Here is a 14,604-nt window from a genome sequence, read left to right as displayed (position 1 = left end):
CGGTGCCATTGGACTTCCTGTATGGCTGATTCCTTAAAGCTGCTCTCCACATGAACAAGAACAGATTCAGCCTCCCTCTCACGCCCTCTGACCTTCTCTACTCCACTCAGTGAATGTCAGATACTGAGGGTCAAAGGTGACTGCAGCCCAGCCACCGGATCACTGACGGACACAAAACCCACAGATACTGGGAACTAAAGAGCAGCAGGAGCTACTAAATGATTGGCTTGGCAGGTCATCTGAAACAAGGCCTTTCGTTAAGAGGTTCAGTTTGCCATGTATACTTAGCAAATACCACGCATTGTACCGTCGTGTCTACTTGTGGTGTTTCAAGGAGCAGTGTTATGTTTCTACAACACACCCAATATCTAAAGCAAAATCAGCTTAGGTGTGTAGTCATATACCTGTACTCCATCTTGTTGAGATTGAGAAAACCTTGCTAACCACACTTGAAAACAGTACCTGTAGCTTGTGAAAGCTCAGACTGAGGAGGTCAAAGTGATAACCAACTCCTTTATCAGCTTCCGAACACAATACGTCCGAGCATAGCTCAATCTATTAATAGATGAGGAACATGAGTAAATACGAGTGGCTTCAGATAATCCATGAGGCCAAATGGGAGACATTTCGCCATGTTTATTATTTTTTTTTACGCAATTGGGTTCCCCCAGGTATCAGTTTTGACCAGATGACAGATGTGCACACCTAAGCCGTGGGCACACTCAACAACTCCCCAGCAATGGAAGGTAAGGTCCTGGCTGTTCAAACAGACTCAAATCCTAAAGACAACTGGCAGAGTAGAAGACAAAAGGGCCTGAAGTAGTACTGGGATAGTGTTCTGTTGAGCCACTGACTGCTTAGATTTCCCAATGCTTTGCTTCCTGGATTCAAGCACCAGCAAGAGAACTGAAACACACTAGACTAGTGAGAAGTCAAGTTAGTCCTACAGCAAACCTCAGTGCTAGCAAATAGAGACACAGGTACGTGGACTCACCTGTAATCCATCTTCAAGAGAGTCTGAGTCGTCAAACACAGGACAGCCTGGAAAGGAGAAGATTGAATAAAATCAGATATTCAATAAGACTTCCAGCTACACAGATACAGATGAGCTACAGCGAGAGAGACAGAAAGAGACAGAAAGAGTTCACATAACATACAGTATGTCCCCACGTCACCAAGCCATATATTAAAATTCCCTAAAATGTCAAAAAGTCCCCAGACTTCACATGTCCCCACAAGTACGCCACTGGTGATTGAAGGAAGAGGGAAGCCATTGAGGGAGGTATGGTAGGCCAAGACTTACATTCGCCCAAGAACAGCTAAAAGGGGAAATGAAAGCTACTCTGTTAGTGGGACACATGGCCTAATGAAATCTGCTCTCGGGTCGAGGCTAAAAAGCCATGACTCAGTCCAAAAATGTTGCATTCACTGACGACAAGTTTCAAGTAAGTTGACTTATGATAAGAATACTAAGTAATTGTACTGTTGAACTTGTACCCGACATCATGTCTAAAAACAAGCTTTTCCTGAAATCTTGGGGAAAATAAATTAGTCCAAAGTTAAATGTTGGCAGTAGTGTAGAAAACAGAGATTAGCTCATTTCCACTGGGACGGACGAAGAGGAAACTGTTTGTACCTGAGGCATCAAGAGGCTCTTTTAAGACTCCCAGTTCACTTAATTAGGATCACCAAGACCTCATTTAAAACGAGCCAGGCAGGCAGCAGGAAAAACCGGACCTCTGTCTGTCCCCGTCTGTACGTCTGTCTGTATATCTGTCTGTGTCTCTCAGTCTAGTTTAGAGAAGAAGACCGTCGGGTCGAAACATTGCACAAGAAAATTGTTGGAGTATTGAACAGTGTGCGGGTATCCATCTTCCTGTCTGTCAGTCTCTGCTACGGTGAGACCCATGCTGTCTGTCTGTCTGTAGCACGTTGAGACAGAGACTTCCTGCAGCACGACTCTGCTAGTGCTGGGCCACGGAGCTGCCAGGGCCATGTGTCCACTGTTGCTATGGCAACTGAGGACCGCAAGGCTGACACACACACTCTTAAACACACACTAAGAAGAACACACACACACCACACTGCAGTCCGGCAGCAGAGCGATGCAACAGGAATACAAAGGAACCTGCTTGTGTGGAGAAGAGGCATTACACAACACTGGTGGAATACAGAGGAAGCCAGAACAGATCAGAGGATACAGAGAGGAGAGGAGTAGAACAGGCTCTGAGAGCGCTGAGAGCCAGGCAGCAGTCTTATTATCAATCAGTTAGGAAAGCAGAGGCTAGCTTTTTCAAACAGAAATGTGCATCCTGTAGCACTAACTCCAAAAAGTTCTAGGACACTGTAAAGTCCATGGAGAATAAGAGCACCTCCTCCCAGCTACCCACTACACTGAGGCTAGGAAACACTGTCACCACTGATAAATCTACGATAATCGAGAATTTCAATAAGCATTTTGCTACGGCTGGCCATGCTTTCCCCCTGGCTACCCCTACCCCGGCCACCATCTCTGCACCCTCCGCTGCAACTTGCCCATGCCCCCCCCCCCGCAACAACAGATCACCGACCATTTAGAATCCCACCGTACCTTCTCCGCTATGCAATCTGGTTTCCGAGCTGGTCATGGGGGCACCTCAGCCACGCTCAAGGTCCTAAACGATATAATAACCACGATCGATAAAAGACAGTACTGTGCAGCCGTCTTCATCGACCTGGCCAAGACTTTTGACTCTGTCAATCACTGCATTCTTATTGGCAGACTAAATAGCCTTGGTTTCTCAAATGACTGGTTCACCAACTACTTCTCAGATAGAGTTCAATGTGTCAAATCGGAGGGCCTGTTGTCTGGACCTCTGGCAGTCTCTATGGGGGTGCCACAGGGTTCAATTCTCGGGCCGACTCTATTCTCTGTGTATATCAATGACGTCGCTCTTGCTGCTGGTGACTCTCGGATCCACCTCTATGCAGACGACACCATTTTGTATACATCTGGCCCTTCACTGGACACTGTGTTAACAAACCTCCAAACGGGCTTCAATGCCATACAACACTCCTTCCGTGGCCTCCAACTGCTCTTAAACGCTAGTAAAACTAAATGCATGCTCTTCAATCGAACGCTGCTTGCACCCGCCCGCCCGACTAGAATTACTACTCACGGCGGTTCTGACTTAGAATATGTGGACAACTACAAATACCTAGGTGTCTGGTTAGACTGTAAACTCTCCTTCCAGACTCACATTAAGCATCTCCAATCCAAAGTTAAATCTAGAATCAGCTTCCTATTTCGCAACAAAGCCTCCTTCACTCATGCTGCTAAACATGCCCTCGTAAAACTGACTATCCTACCGATCCTTGACTTCGGCGATGTCATTTACAAAATAGCTTCCAACACTCTACTCAGCAAATTGGATGTAGTTTATCACAGTGCCATCCGTTTTGTCACCAAAGCCCCATATACTACCCACCATTGTGACCTGTACGCTCTTGTTGGCTGGCCCTCACTACATATTCGTCGCCAAACCCACTGGCTCCAGGTCATCTATAAATCACTTCTAGGCAAATCCCCACCTTATCTTAGATCATTGGTCCCCATAGCAACACCCACCCGTAGTATGCGTTCCAGCAGGTATATCTCACTGGTCATCCCCAAAGCCAACACCTCCTTTGGCCGCCATTCCTTCCAGTTCTCTGCTGCAAATGACTGGAACGAACTGCAAAAATCTCTGAAGCTGGAGACTCTTATCTCCCTCACTAAGTTTAAGCATCAGTTGTCAGAGCAGCTTACCGATCACTGCACCTGTACACAGACCATCTGTAATTAGCCCACCAAACTACCTCATCCCCATATTGTTATTTACATTATTATTTATTTTGCTCATTTGCACCCCAGTATCTCTATTTGCACATCATCTTCTGCACATCTATCACTCCAGTGTTAATACTAAATTGTAATTATTTTGCACTATGGCCTATTTATTGCCTTACCTCCATAACTTTCTACATTTGCAGATTTTCTATTGTGTTATTTACTGTACATTTTGTTTATTCCATATGTAACTCTGTGTTGTTGTTTTTTATCGCACTGCTTTGCTTTATCTTGGCCAGGTCGCAGTTGTAAATGAGAACTTGTTCTCAAAGTGGCTTACCTGGTTAAATAAAGGTTAAATAAATAATAAAATAAATAGCTGGACAAAATTAGGCTACAGGAAATGTGCAATACTGTTAATATTCCCATTTTAGTTTGGGTTTTCAGTGAATTTACGCAAATCACAAAGCTCATCTGCATTTCCTGCGGTGCAGGAAAATTCTCAACAAACGTGTGATCAAATTAAGATCCTACACCTGTACCTTAAAGCCTGAACTCCAAATTTCACACACAGCCCCTATCCTGACCTAAATGCATCCCTCAGCTTGTGCCCCTATCCTCTGACTCAACTGTCTGGGCACAGGCTTGGGGTTGTCAGTCTGTACAGGAAGTTGTGCCATTATGTCCTCCACAGCTGGCACAGATAAGATAGGAGAGCCAATCATGGGTGAGTGAGCAGGGAGCAGGGGAAGTCATCACAGCTAATCAACACTAAGCATCTACCACCAGGAGAACAGACAGCAGGTCAACCATTACATGCCACAGACCAACCCACAAACACACGCAGACACACACACACAGAAACGAACACACACAAATTCATACAAATACAGGCATAATGTCAGAGGCAAGGAGTCTACAAAAGCATGAGTTCTGTGAGGTGAGACTGTACTGAGGTGGACTGAAGCTCAGGGGTCCTTCCTAACCCACCTTGGTTGATGTCCTCGATGGCCCTGCGGATCCCTCTATCGAAGGCCCTGGCGTCGGCAGGACTCTGGAATGTCAGGCCAAACTTCTTGTCGTTGATCCTCCAATGGTGGAATATGGGGTTGACCTTGTTGTAGACCAGGTCCTTCTTTAGAATACACTCCAGAACAACCTGAACACAGAGAGCCATCTGTTAGTGACTTGAAGTTCCCAATTTTATTACATTGACATTTTAGTCATTTAGCAGACGCTCTTATCCAGAGTGACTTACTGGAGCAATTAGGGTTAAGTGCCTTGCTCAACAGAACATACTGATTTTTCACCTAGTCGGCTTGGGGATTCAAACCAGCAACTTTTCGGTTACTGGCCCAACGCTCTTAACCGCTAGGCTACCTGCCCAGATGGTAAAATGTTGGACCCACTACTTTAATGCAGAATAAGCTAGCTTATAGCTTTCTCCAGAAGCAGCAAGAAAGCCCCAAAATCAGTTTCCTTACTCAATAAGCAATGCCGTTTTATGGTTAAGTAGAAATCCAGCATGGTATAGGAGTGTAAAATCACTCAATGGAAACTATGCTATTTACCCCTGTCTGAGGGAACCTTTGAGGAACAGACATTTAACCTCCATCTTATTCAACACCCTAAGCTGTTTAAATGTGTCACGTTTAATTACAACACAACACGAAGCGCGTGGAGAAAAATGAAAAGCCCCAACCCTGTCCCGACACTGGATATGAGGAGAAACTTCTGAAAAATAGAAACACTCCAAGTCCCCAATAATTAACCCTAACCCTTCCCCCCCTCTTCATTTGTAAAACACATTACAATATAGTGGGGCTTTATTTTACAAATGATAAAGCTGGAGTTATGATACGTTTTGGAGCCAGGCACAGAAACTAAGTGTGTGAAAGAGAGACGGTTGCTTCCAAAAGCCTATTATTAATCAAGACTGCTAGATGGTCTCCAGCCCTTCCTCTAGGCAGATTAAATGAAATGAGATACGGCCATTAGTCTTTGAGGCTTTGGGTGAATGTGCACGACGACGAGGGCTGAGTGAGTGAGAGGGGGCGCGTGCACGTTGGGTAGAATGAGGGAGGGAAGGAAGGGACGACATTGTTGTGTGGTAACTTGTGCATTCTGTTTGATGTGCATGTTTGAAACCGTTATTTGGTGGTTGTCTATGACATGGTAATTTGTGCTATATTGTCACGTTTATAACCAAACGGCAGTATTAGTAAATAAAGATTGGTAATAACATTTAATTGTACCTATGCAAAAACAATATAAGAAACCCCTAAAACAAATCACCAGTCAAAGAAAGTCAAGCCCCTACGGCATCATGATGGTCAGTATCTAAATCATTGTCAACGTGTACACCTTTGTCTATGTTTGATAAGAGAGCATAGGTGGAAGCTGTATGTGTGGGTGTGTGGATATGTGATATATCTGGTGTGTGACTGATCACATGAGTAGTGCACAAAAACATTCATGTATTACAAATAGGCCTATTAGCTGTAAATGCAGGTGTGTATTAGACAGGAGTGTGTCTCGCTCGCCCAGAGAAAGAGAGGAATAAGAAACAGCAGTAAGAAAGTGAGCAGTAAGGGTTTAGCCCTTGTGTTTACACAGAGCCTGTGGAGGGAAGGAGGGAGGGAGAGGGAAGGAGGGAGGGAGAGGGAAGGAGGGAGGGAGAGGGAGGCGTGAGGGGGTGTCTGCCTCTGGGGCTGATTGTGGGAGGCGAGACTGAGCGGAGCCGGAGTGGGTAAGGTGAGCGGCTAGCCTGGGAGAGGAGGACGTATCGCTGTTGAGGAAGGATGACACTCAATACCACATTCATTCAACACAGGGAAATAGAGAGGTGGAGCCACAGAAAGGTGGAGAGTAGAGACCAGAGAGAGACCTAGAGAGCGAGGGAGAAAGTGAAAATACAGATGTAGGCTCTTAGTTTGAGCCAGTCTCCTACAGCAGGAAAATAATCATGCAGCAACAGGAAGTGTGAATTTTTATGTATGGACATTTTTGTAGAGGTACATTTTTCGTAAGGGAAAATCAAGTCTGAAACTTAAACGTGGAAATTACAAACTGTAGAAGCCTTTTTAAACCTCAAATACACCAAGTTCTCCTGCAACAGGGTGATCAAATTAAGATCCTATGTATGTAGGAGACAGAGGTGGAGCGAGAGAGAGGGAGGGATTGGTAATGAGATAGTGAGAGAAAGAAGGAGAGAGAAGATCAATTTAATTCAGTGAGAGTCTTAACAGATTGGGGGAGTTTGAAGGAGGGGGACTGATTCCACTCTGGGTTGTTGTCAAGAGGACAGGACTGTTTCTCTGTGTGAGAGCAGAGGACAAGCAGACACCAAACAGCAGACACACCAAATCAGAGAGATAGATGCCACATCCATCCATTCAGTTATCCATTTGATAATCTACCAAGCAGCAATGCTATATCTATAAACTAATTCCAAAAACAACTTCCGATACACATAGAGTAACTGGGGCACAGTCCTCTTAGTTTGTACGATCTCTTATCTTTATTCATTTATGGGTTAAAATCCTGAAGGAAATTCGTTGGTTCAGGAAAAAAGATTACAAATCATTCTCAATCACTCCAATACAAAAGTAGCCTATTAGGCAGGCTACACAAATAAATAAGTACATCTAAGAAGGTTAGGTTAAATCTAGCAGTGGAGAAAGAACTGCCATATTAGAGAGAGTCAGAGAGTTTAGAGAGAGAGAGCTGTTATAATCTGAGAGCTGGTAATTCAGCAGCCAATAAAATCTGTGCTCTTTAACAAACACACAGAGAATGAGCGAGAGAGGGGGAGAGAGAACAGAGAGAGAGACGGGGGGACAGAGAGAGAACAGAGAGAGAGAGAGAACAGAGAGAGATAACAGAGAGCCAACAGAGACAGAGAGAACAGAGCGAGAGAACAGAGTGAAAGAGTGAGAGAGAGAGGAGAGAGAACAGAGAAAGAGAGAACAGAGAGAGAGAACTGAGAAAGCGAGAGCGGGAGGGAGAGAGAGAAAGAGCAAGAGGGGGGGAGAGAACAGAGAGAGCAAGAAAACAGAGCGAGAGAGGGGGAGAGAGAGAGAATAGAGAGAGAGAGAACAGTGTAAGAGAGCAGAGAGAGAGCAGAGAAAACAGAGTGAGAAAGAACAGAGAGAGAGTGAGTGAACAGAGAGAGAGAGAGAACAGAGAGAGCAAGCGAACAGCGAGAGAGTGAACAGAGAGAGAGTGAACAGAGAGAGAGAAAGAGAACAGAGAGAGAACAGACCAACCAACCTGCACATGTCCTCTATATTGTTATTGTTCAATGGTTATTTTATTGTTGTTACTGTTGTCCCGAATAGAGAGAAAGTCAGCGAGAGAAAGAAGGGGAGAACAGAGAGAGAACTGAAAGAGAACAGATAGAGGGGTAGAGAGAACAGAGAGAGAGAACAGAGAGAGAGAGAACAGAGAGAGAGAGAGCACAAGCTAGGGAGAGAGAGGAGAGAGAACAGAGGGGGAGAGAGAGAAAGAACACAAAGAGAACAGAGAAGGAGAGAGAGCAAGAACAGAGAGAGAGAACAGCGAGCGAAAGAGAGAGGGGGAGAACAGAGAGAGAGAAAACAGAGAGAGAGCGTGAGAGAGAAAGCGAGAGGCAGAGAGAGAGAACAGAGAGAGAACCGAGGGAGAGAGAACAGAAAGAGAAAGAGATCAGAGAGAAAGAGATCGAAAGAGAAAGAGGGGGAAGAGAACAGAGAGATAACTGAAAGAGAACAGAGAGAGTGGGGAGAGAGTGAACAGAGAGAGAGAACAGAGAGAGGGGGTAGAGGGAACAGAGAGAGGGGTAGAGAGAACAGAGAGAGAGCACAGAGAGAGAGCGAGAGAGAGAACACAGAGAACCTACAGAGAAATTAACCTGGAGAAGAGTCCCCTCAGCAAGCTGGTCCTGGGGCTCTGTTCACAAACACAAACAGACCCCACAGAGCCCCAGGACAGCAACACAATTACACCCAACAAAATCATGAGAAAACAAAAATATCATTATTTGACACATTGGAAAGAATTAACAACAAAAAAACAGCGCAAACTAGAAATGCTATTTGGCCCTAAACAGAGAGTACACAGTGGCAGAATACCTGACCACTGTTACTGACCCAAACTTAAGGAAAGCTTTGACTATGTATAGACTCAGTGAGCATAGCCTTGCTATTGAGAAAGGCCGCCGTAGGCAGACCTGGCTCTCAAGAGAAGACAGGCTATGTGCACACTGCCCACGAAATGAGGTGGAAACTGAGCTGCACTTCCTAACCTCCTGCCAAATGTATGACCATATTAGAGACACATATTTCCCTCAGATTACACAAACCCACAAAGATTTCGAAAACAAATCCAATTTTGATAAACTCCCATATCTATTGGGTGAAATACCACAGAGTGGCATCACAACAGCAACATGTGTGACCTGTTGCCACAAGAAAAGGGCAACCAGTGTAAATACAAAACCATATTTATGCTTATTTATTTTCCCTTTTGTACTATATCTTTACAAAACTGTATATAGCCATAATATGACATTTGAAATGTCTCTATTCCTTTGGAACTCTGAGTGTAATGTTTACTGTTCATTTATATTGTTTATTTCACTTTTGTTTATTATCTATTTTACTTGCTTTGGCAATGTTAACATATGTTTCCCATGCCAGTAAAGCCCTTAAATTGAAATGAGAGAACAGAGAGAGATCAGAGAGAGAGATAACAGAGAGCGAGAACAGAGAGAACAGAGGGAGAGAGAGATAGGACAGAGAGAGAGAGAGAACAGAGCGAGAACAGCGCGAGAGAGAAAAGTGTGCACGCGAGAGAGAAGGCCCATTGGTGGCAATATCAGGAGCCAGCTGACTCATCAGTACACTCTGTGCCGCATCATTACGCTTATTGGCAGATCCCCTCCAACATTGCAGTCACCACCTCATCTCTCCATCTCCCCCTCACTTTCTCTTCTTTCAGTCTCTTTTTTTACAGTTTGACTGGCCATCTCACGCTCTTTTTCCTCCCCTCCATCTCTTTCACTGATCCCTTCTTTCTCTCGCTCCCTGGCTCTGTCTCCATCTCTTCCCATGTTCCCATTGTCTGTAGTAAAATGGTGGTTTGGACCTCCCGCTTTAACAAGCCACTGGGGTGGGTGACATCACCAGAATCATGCTCCATGTAGCACGGTGACCCAGGCTCAGAATAGACAGTTACACTGAAAGTGGCATAGCAGGCAGGAGCCACTTCTCTACGACACTTAATGAAGACAGTCATCTCTTCATTCTTGTCAAAGGAAATGGTCATCAATATATTTGTTTAACATGAAAAAAGAGACGTAAGGGCATGATAGTTTTAGGACGAGAGCATAGGAATATTTGACTAGAATCAGTGCTCAGAGCACCAATATCCGTTCAATTCTTTCCATCCTTTTTCCTCTATCTTTTTAGTTTGAATTCCTACATCCCTCATCCCCCTCTTCTGAGCAGTCTGCCCTTCTCTTCTCTCTGATGATGTCAGCATGCATCACACACTCATTCAGCCCGCTCCTATTTACAGATACCTTCCCTGCGCAGCGGAGGAAAGCCAAACAGCCACTTCCTGTGTGACTGTGTGTGTAAGGCGGAGGCTGATGGTGATCTCATCCCACGACCCCCTCGCTGTGGAATGTGTCACAGGCTGAGTCGATGCATAGTACATAGCGAACATGCTTGCTCTCCATTGTGATAGATTAGTGTGTGTGGTGTGTATGAGGCCCTCAGAGTGAGTGTGAGTTGCATGGCGAGGAGTGTGAGGTGTGTAAGGTTTGTGTAAGGAGTGTGTGACTCCCTGAGTGGGAGGTTTGTATAGTTTTATATGATTCTTAGGCTACATGTCACTAGGTTGGGTGATATGGCCCAAATATCATATCACAACATTTCCCAAATTTTTTACGGTATTTGATGTTTTTGAATAATAAAAGTTCTACATTTGCTTTATGAGCAGTGCATGACTCTAGGGTGGCAACACATACATTCTAAGGGATTTAAAAAATGGGGCCTTCTCCATTCTGATTGAACAGTATAGAACAATCAAACTTCAACCAAAAATCATTTTTCAGCAATTTCTGCATTTCCTCATTTGAGATCGTTTCCACATAGGGCTGCACGATATGGGCAAAAAATCTAGGCCTTGTTTTTAACCAAATATTGCAATTGCGATTTAGATCAAAACGCTTGTGTGAACTGTTGGAATAATGGAAATAGAATAATTATTCTAATTCTATATTAAGAATTTAATCGTGGGCACTTTGAATACAGGTTTAAAAAAAGGGGGAGGTCACAATTGTTTGTACACTTGTTTACATGGATATGCTTCTTAATAAAAACCTATTTGAAACAAGCCATTACACTTCTTTATTATCAATGCATTTCATTATTATTATTCAGGTTATTAGTTATAAACATTAATAAACAAATTAAAGAAATGACAGGTTGGAGAGGATCTGTCGCATTTTTGTATTGACGCAACATTAACAGAGTCAAAATAAAGATATATTCCTACCATGTCCTTGTCTGTTGGCTTTTCTGCATATGAAAAAAATACAGATCCTATTACGACGAACAAAACCATTTAAACAAAGTCCGATGGGTTCTCCTACTTTCCCAAAATATTCGCATAACGTCACAAACCCTGCTACTACGGTCATTCTTCAAAGAGAGGACGCCATATTGAGAGAAATTATGTAGCCTAAGCTACTGAAAACAGGCCTTTTACAAGACTAAATCATGAGATTGAGTCCAGACAGGCTACTTTAGGAAACCTTCTGAATGGACATATTCAGACCCCTTCCCCTTTTTCACATTTTGTTACTAAAATTGATTAAATTATTTTATTTCCTCATCAATCTACACACAACACCCATTAATGACAAAGCAAAAACTGGTTTTTAGAAATTCTTGCAAATGTATTAAAAATAAAGAATAAGAATACCTTATTCAGAGCCTTTGCTATGATACTGGACATTGAGTTCAGGTGCATCCTGCTTCCATTGATCATCCTTGACATGTTTCTACAACTTGGGAGTCCACCTGTGGGAAATTCAATTGATTGGACATGATTTGGAAAAGCACACACCTGTCTATATAAGGTCCACAGTTGACAGTGCATGTCAGAGCACAAACCAAGCCATGAGGTCGAAGGAATTGTCCGTAGAGCTCCGAGACAGGACTGTGTCGAGGCACAGATCTGGGGAAGGGTACAAAATAAATTCTACAGCATTGAAGGCCTCCATCATTCTCAAATGTAAGAAGTTTGGAACCACCAAGACTCTTCCTAGAGCTGGCCGCCCGGCCAAACTGAGCAATCGGGGGAGAAGGGCCTTGGTCAGGGAGGTGACCAAGAACCCAATGGTCACTTTGACAGAGCTCCAGAGTTCCTCTGTGGAGATGGGAGAACCTTCCAGAAGGACAACCATCTCTGTAGCACTCCACCAATCAGGCCTTTATGGTAGAGTGGCCAGACGGAAGACATTCCTCAGTAAAATACACATGAAAGCCTGCTTGGAGTTTGCCAAAAGGCACCTAAAGACTCTTAGACCATGAGAAACACGATTCTCTGGTCTGATGAAACCAAGATTGAACTCTTTGGCCTGAATGCCCAGCGTCAGATCTGGAGGAAACCTGGCAGCATCCCTACGGTGATGCATGGTGGTGGCAGCATTATGCTGTGGGGATGTTTTTCAGCGGCAGGCACTGGGAGACTAGTCAGGATCGAGGGAAAGATGAACGGAGCAAATTACAGCAAGATCCTTGATGAAAACATGCTCCAGAGCGCTCAGGACCTCAGACTGGGGCAAAGGTTCACCTTCCAACAGGACAACGACCCTAAGCACACAGTCAAGACATTTACATTTTAGTCATTTAGCCAGAGCGACTTACAGTTAGTGAGTGCATACATTTTCATACTGGCCCCCCGTGGGAAACGAACCCACAACCCTGGCGTTGCAAGCACCATGCTCTACCAACTGAGCTACAGGGGACAACACAGGAGGGGCTTCAGGACAAGTCTCAATGTCCTTGAGTGGCCCAGCCAGAGCACGGACTTGAACCCGATCGAACATCTCTGGAGAGACCTGAAAATAGCTGTGCAGCGACCCCATCCAACCTAACAGAGCTTGACAGGATCTGCAGAGAAGAATGCTTCAACAAAGTACTGAGTAAAGGGTCTGAATACTGTAAATGTGACATTTCATTTATTAATTTTTTTTTATATATTTGCAAAAATTTCTAAAAACCTGTTAGCTTTGTCATTATGGGCATTATGTGTAGATTGATAAGGGAAAAAAACAATTTAATCAATTTTAGAATAAGGTTGTAACCTTACAAAATGTGGAAAAGTCAAGGGGTCTGAATACTTTCCGAATGCATAATAATAAATAATAATATGCCATTTAGCAGACGCTTTTATCCAAAGCAACTTACAGTCGTGCGTGCATACATTTTTGTGTATGGGTGGTCCCGGGGATCAAACCCACTACCTTGGCGTAACAAATGCCGTGCTCTACCAGCTGAGCTACAGAGGACCACATTGTAGGCCTACAGAGAATCAGCGAACTCATACACCCACAGCCCCGTCAAAGCACCCGTCAATCAAAGCCACCAGCGTATGTCAGAGAAGAGAGCAAATATTTATCCTTTCCTTAAACGTTTTAAAAACCTAGGCCTACCTTAGGCTTTCCGAAAGTAGGCTATAAGATAATCAATTGACAAGGAAAGTATGAAGATGAATTTGACAATCATTAAAATAGAAACAAATACATGCAACATGTCCATAGCCTATTAATCAGTAATGCTGATTATCGAGGAGTAGTGTTGGAATGATTTTTAAAATACTGAGAGGAACTATTATAATTTTAATGGATAACTTGGTTGATTTACTGTGTGAGGTGAAGAAAACAATGACATAAGCACTGTTGGGCACATTCCTACTTTTGACATTTGCGAGAAGCAGGCCAGGTACTTCTATGCGTGCTCCGTCAACATCAACAGGACAGAGAAACCAGACATATGCTCATTGCGTACATGGAGTGCGTAAATTATGGTATAAAATAAACCAAAAATTGTTTCTCACAAGTGTAGCAGGTTGTGAACTCTGCAAACAACGTTTCCACTCCAACAATGATAATGGTAAATTACTGTAATGAATACATGCATTAACATAAATTAATGTAACCATCTGACAGGGATTAATGGTAAATTGCCTGTTTTACAAACGGTAGGTTACCACATGGCCATTCATAAAAGTGTATTTCGGCTGATACTGTATAGCCTAGGCTACGATTCTACTTTGCAGGGATAAGAGGGCAGTCATTTCCTTGGTCTCGCCTAGGGCGGCATATTGGCCAGGATCGGGCATGATCAGTGTTGATTAGTCTAGAAATTAAGAAAATATTCATATTAAATTATACCATGCCAGGTTGGAGAGGATTGCCGCATTGTCCATTTGACACAACATTAGCGCATTATAGGCCTCAATAGTCAGACATATCCAACGTTTTTTTTAAAAGACCAATGTATTTAATTACTAGCAAGCAATGAAAACCTGCATTGTATAAAAAAAAGTCCATACATCAAATACATTTTTACTGAAGTGCCATAGGAGATGTAGAAAGTTTAATATACAGACTAGGTTAGAAAAACAATTGCTTATAATCATTAGTAAACACTCCCACTATTACGTAAAGTTTATCTACATTAAAATAACGTTAATAAAAACTTAAATACATACTAAAATGAATGTAGGCCTGTTTAAACGGT

General features: G+C 43.4%; 1 protein-coding gene across 2 annotated transcripts in view; it reads right to left on the bottom strand.

Annotated features, from left to right (window-relative positions):
• The window catches only part of LOC121544762 (sprouty-related, EVH1 domain-containing protein 1), a 70,063-nt gene that overhangs the window by 12,077 nt on the left and 43,382 nt on the right, over positions 1 to 14,604 (bottom strand). For both annotated transcript variants that reach the window (XM_041854891.2, XM_041854890.2), the window contains 2 exons: positions 4,799 to 4,967; positions 995 to 1,041 (listed from right to left, as the gene is read on the bottom strand). In XM_041854891.2, the coding sequence (XP_041710825.1) occupies positions 995 to 1,041; positions 4,799 to 4,967 (216 nt within the window). The remainder of the gene's footprint in view (positions 1 to 994; positions 1,042 to 4,798; positions 4,968 to 14,604) is intronic.

Source organism: Coregonus clupeaformis, chromosome 29, assembly GCF_020615455.1.
Source record: "Coregonus clupeaformis isolate EN_2021a chromosome 29, ASM2061545v1, whole genome shotgun sequence".
Taxonomy (NCBI): Eukaryota; Metazoa; Chordata; class Actinopteri; order Salmoniformes; family Salmonidae; genus Coregonus; species Coregonus clupeaformis.
Note: the sequence above shows the minus strand (reverse complement) of the source record. Positions and strands in the feature narration are given on the sequence as shown.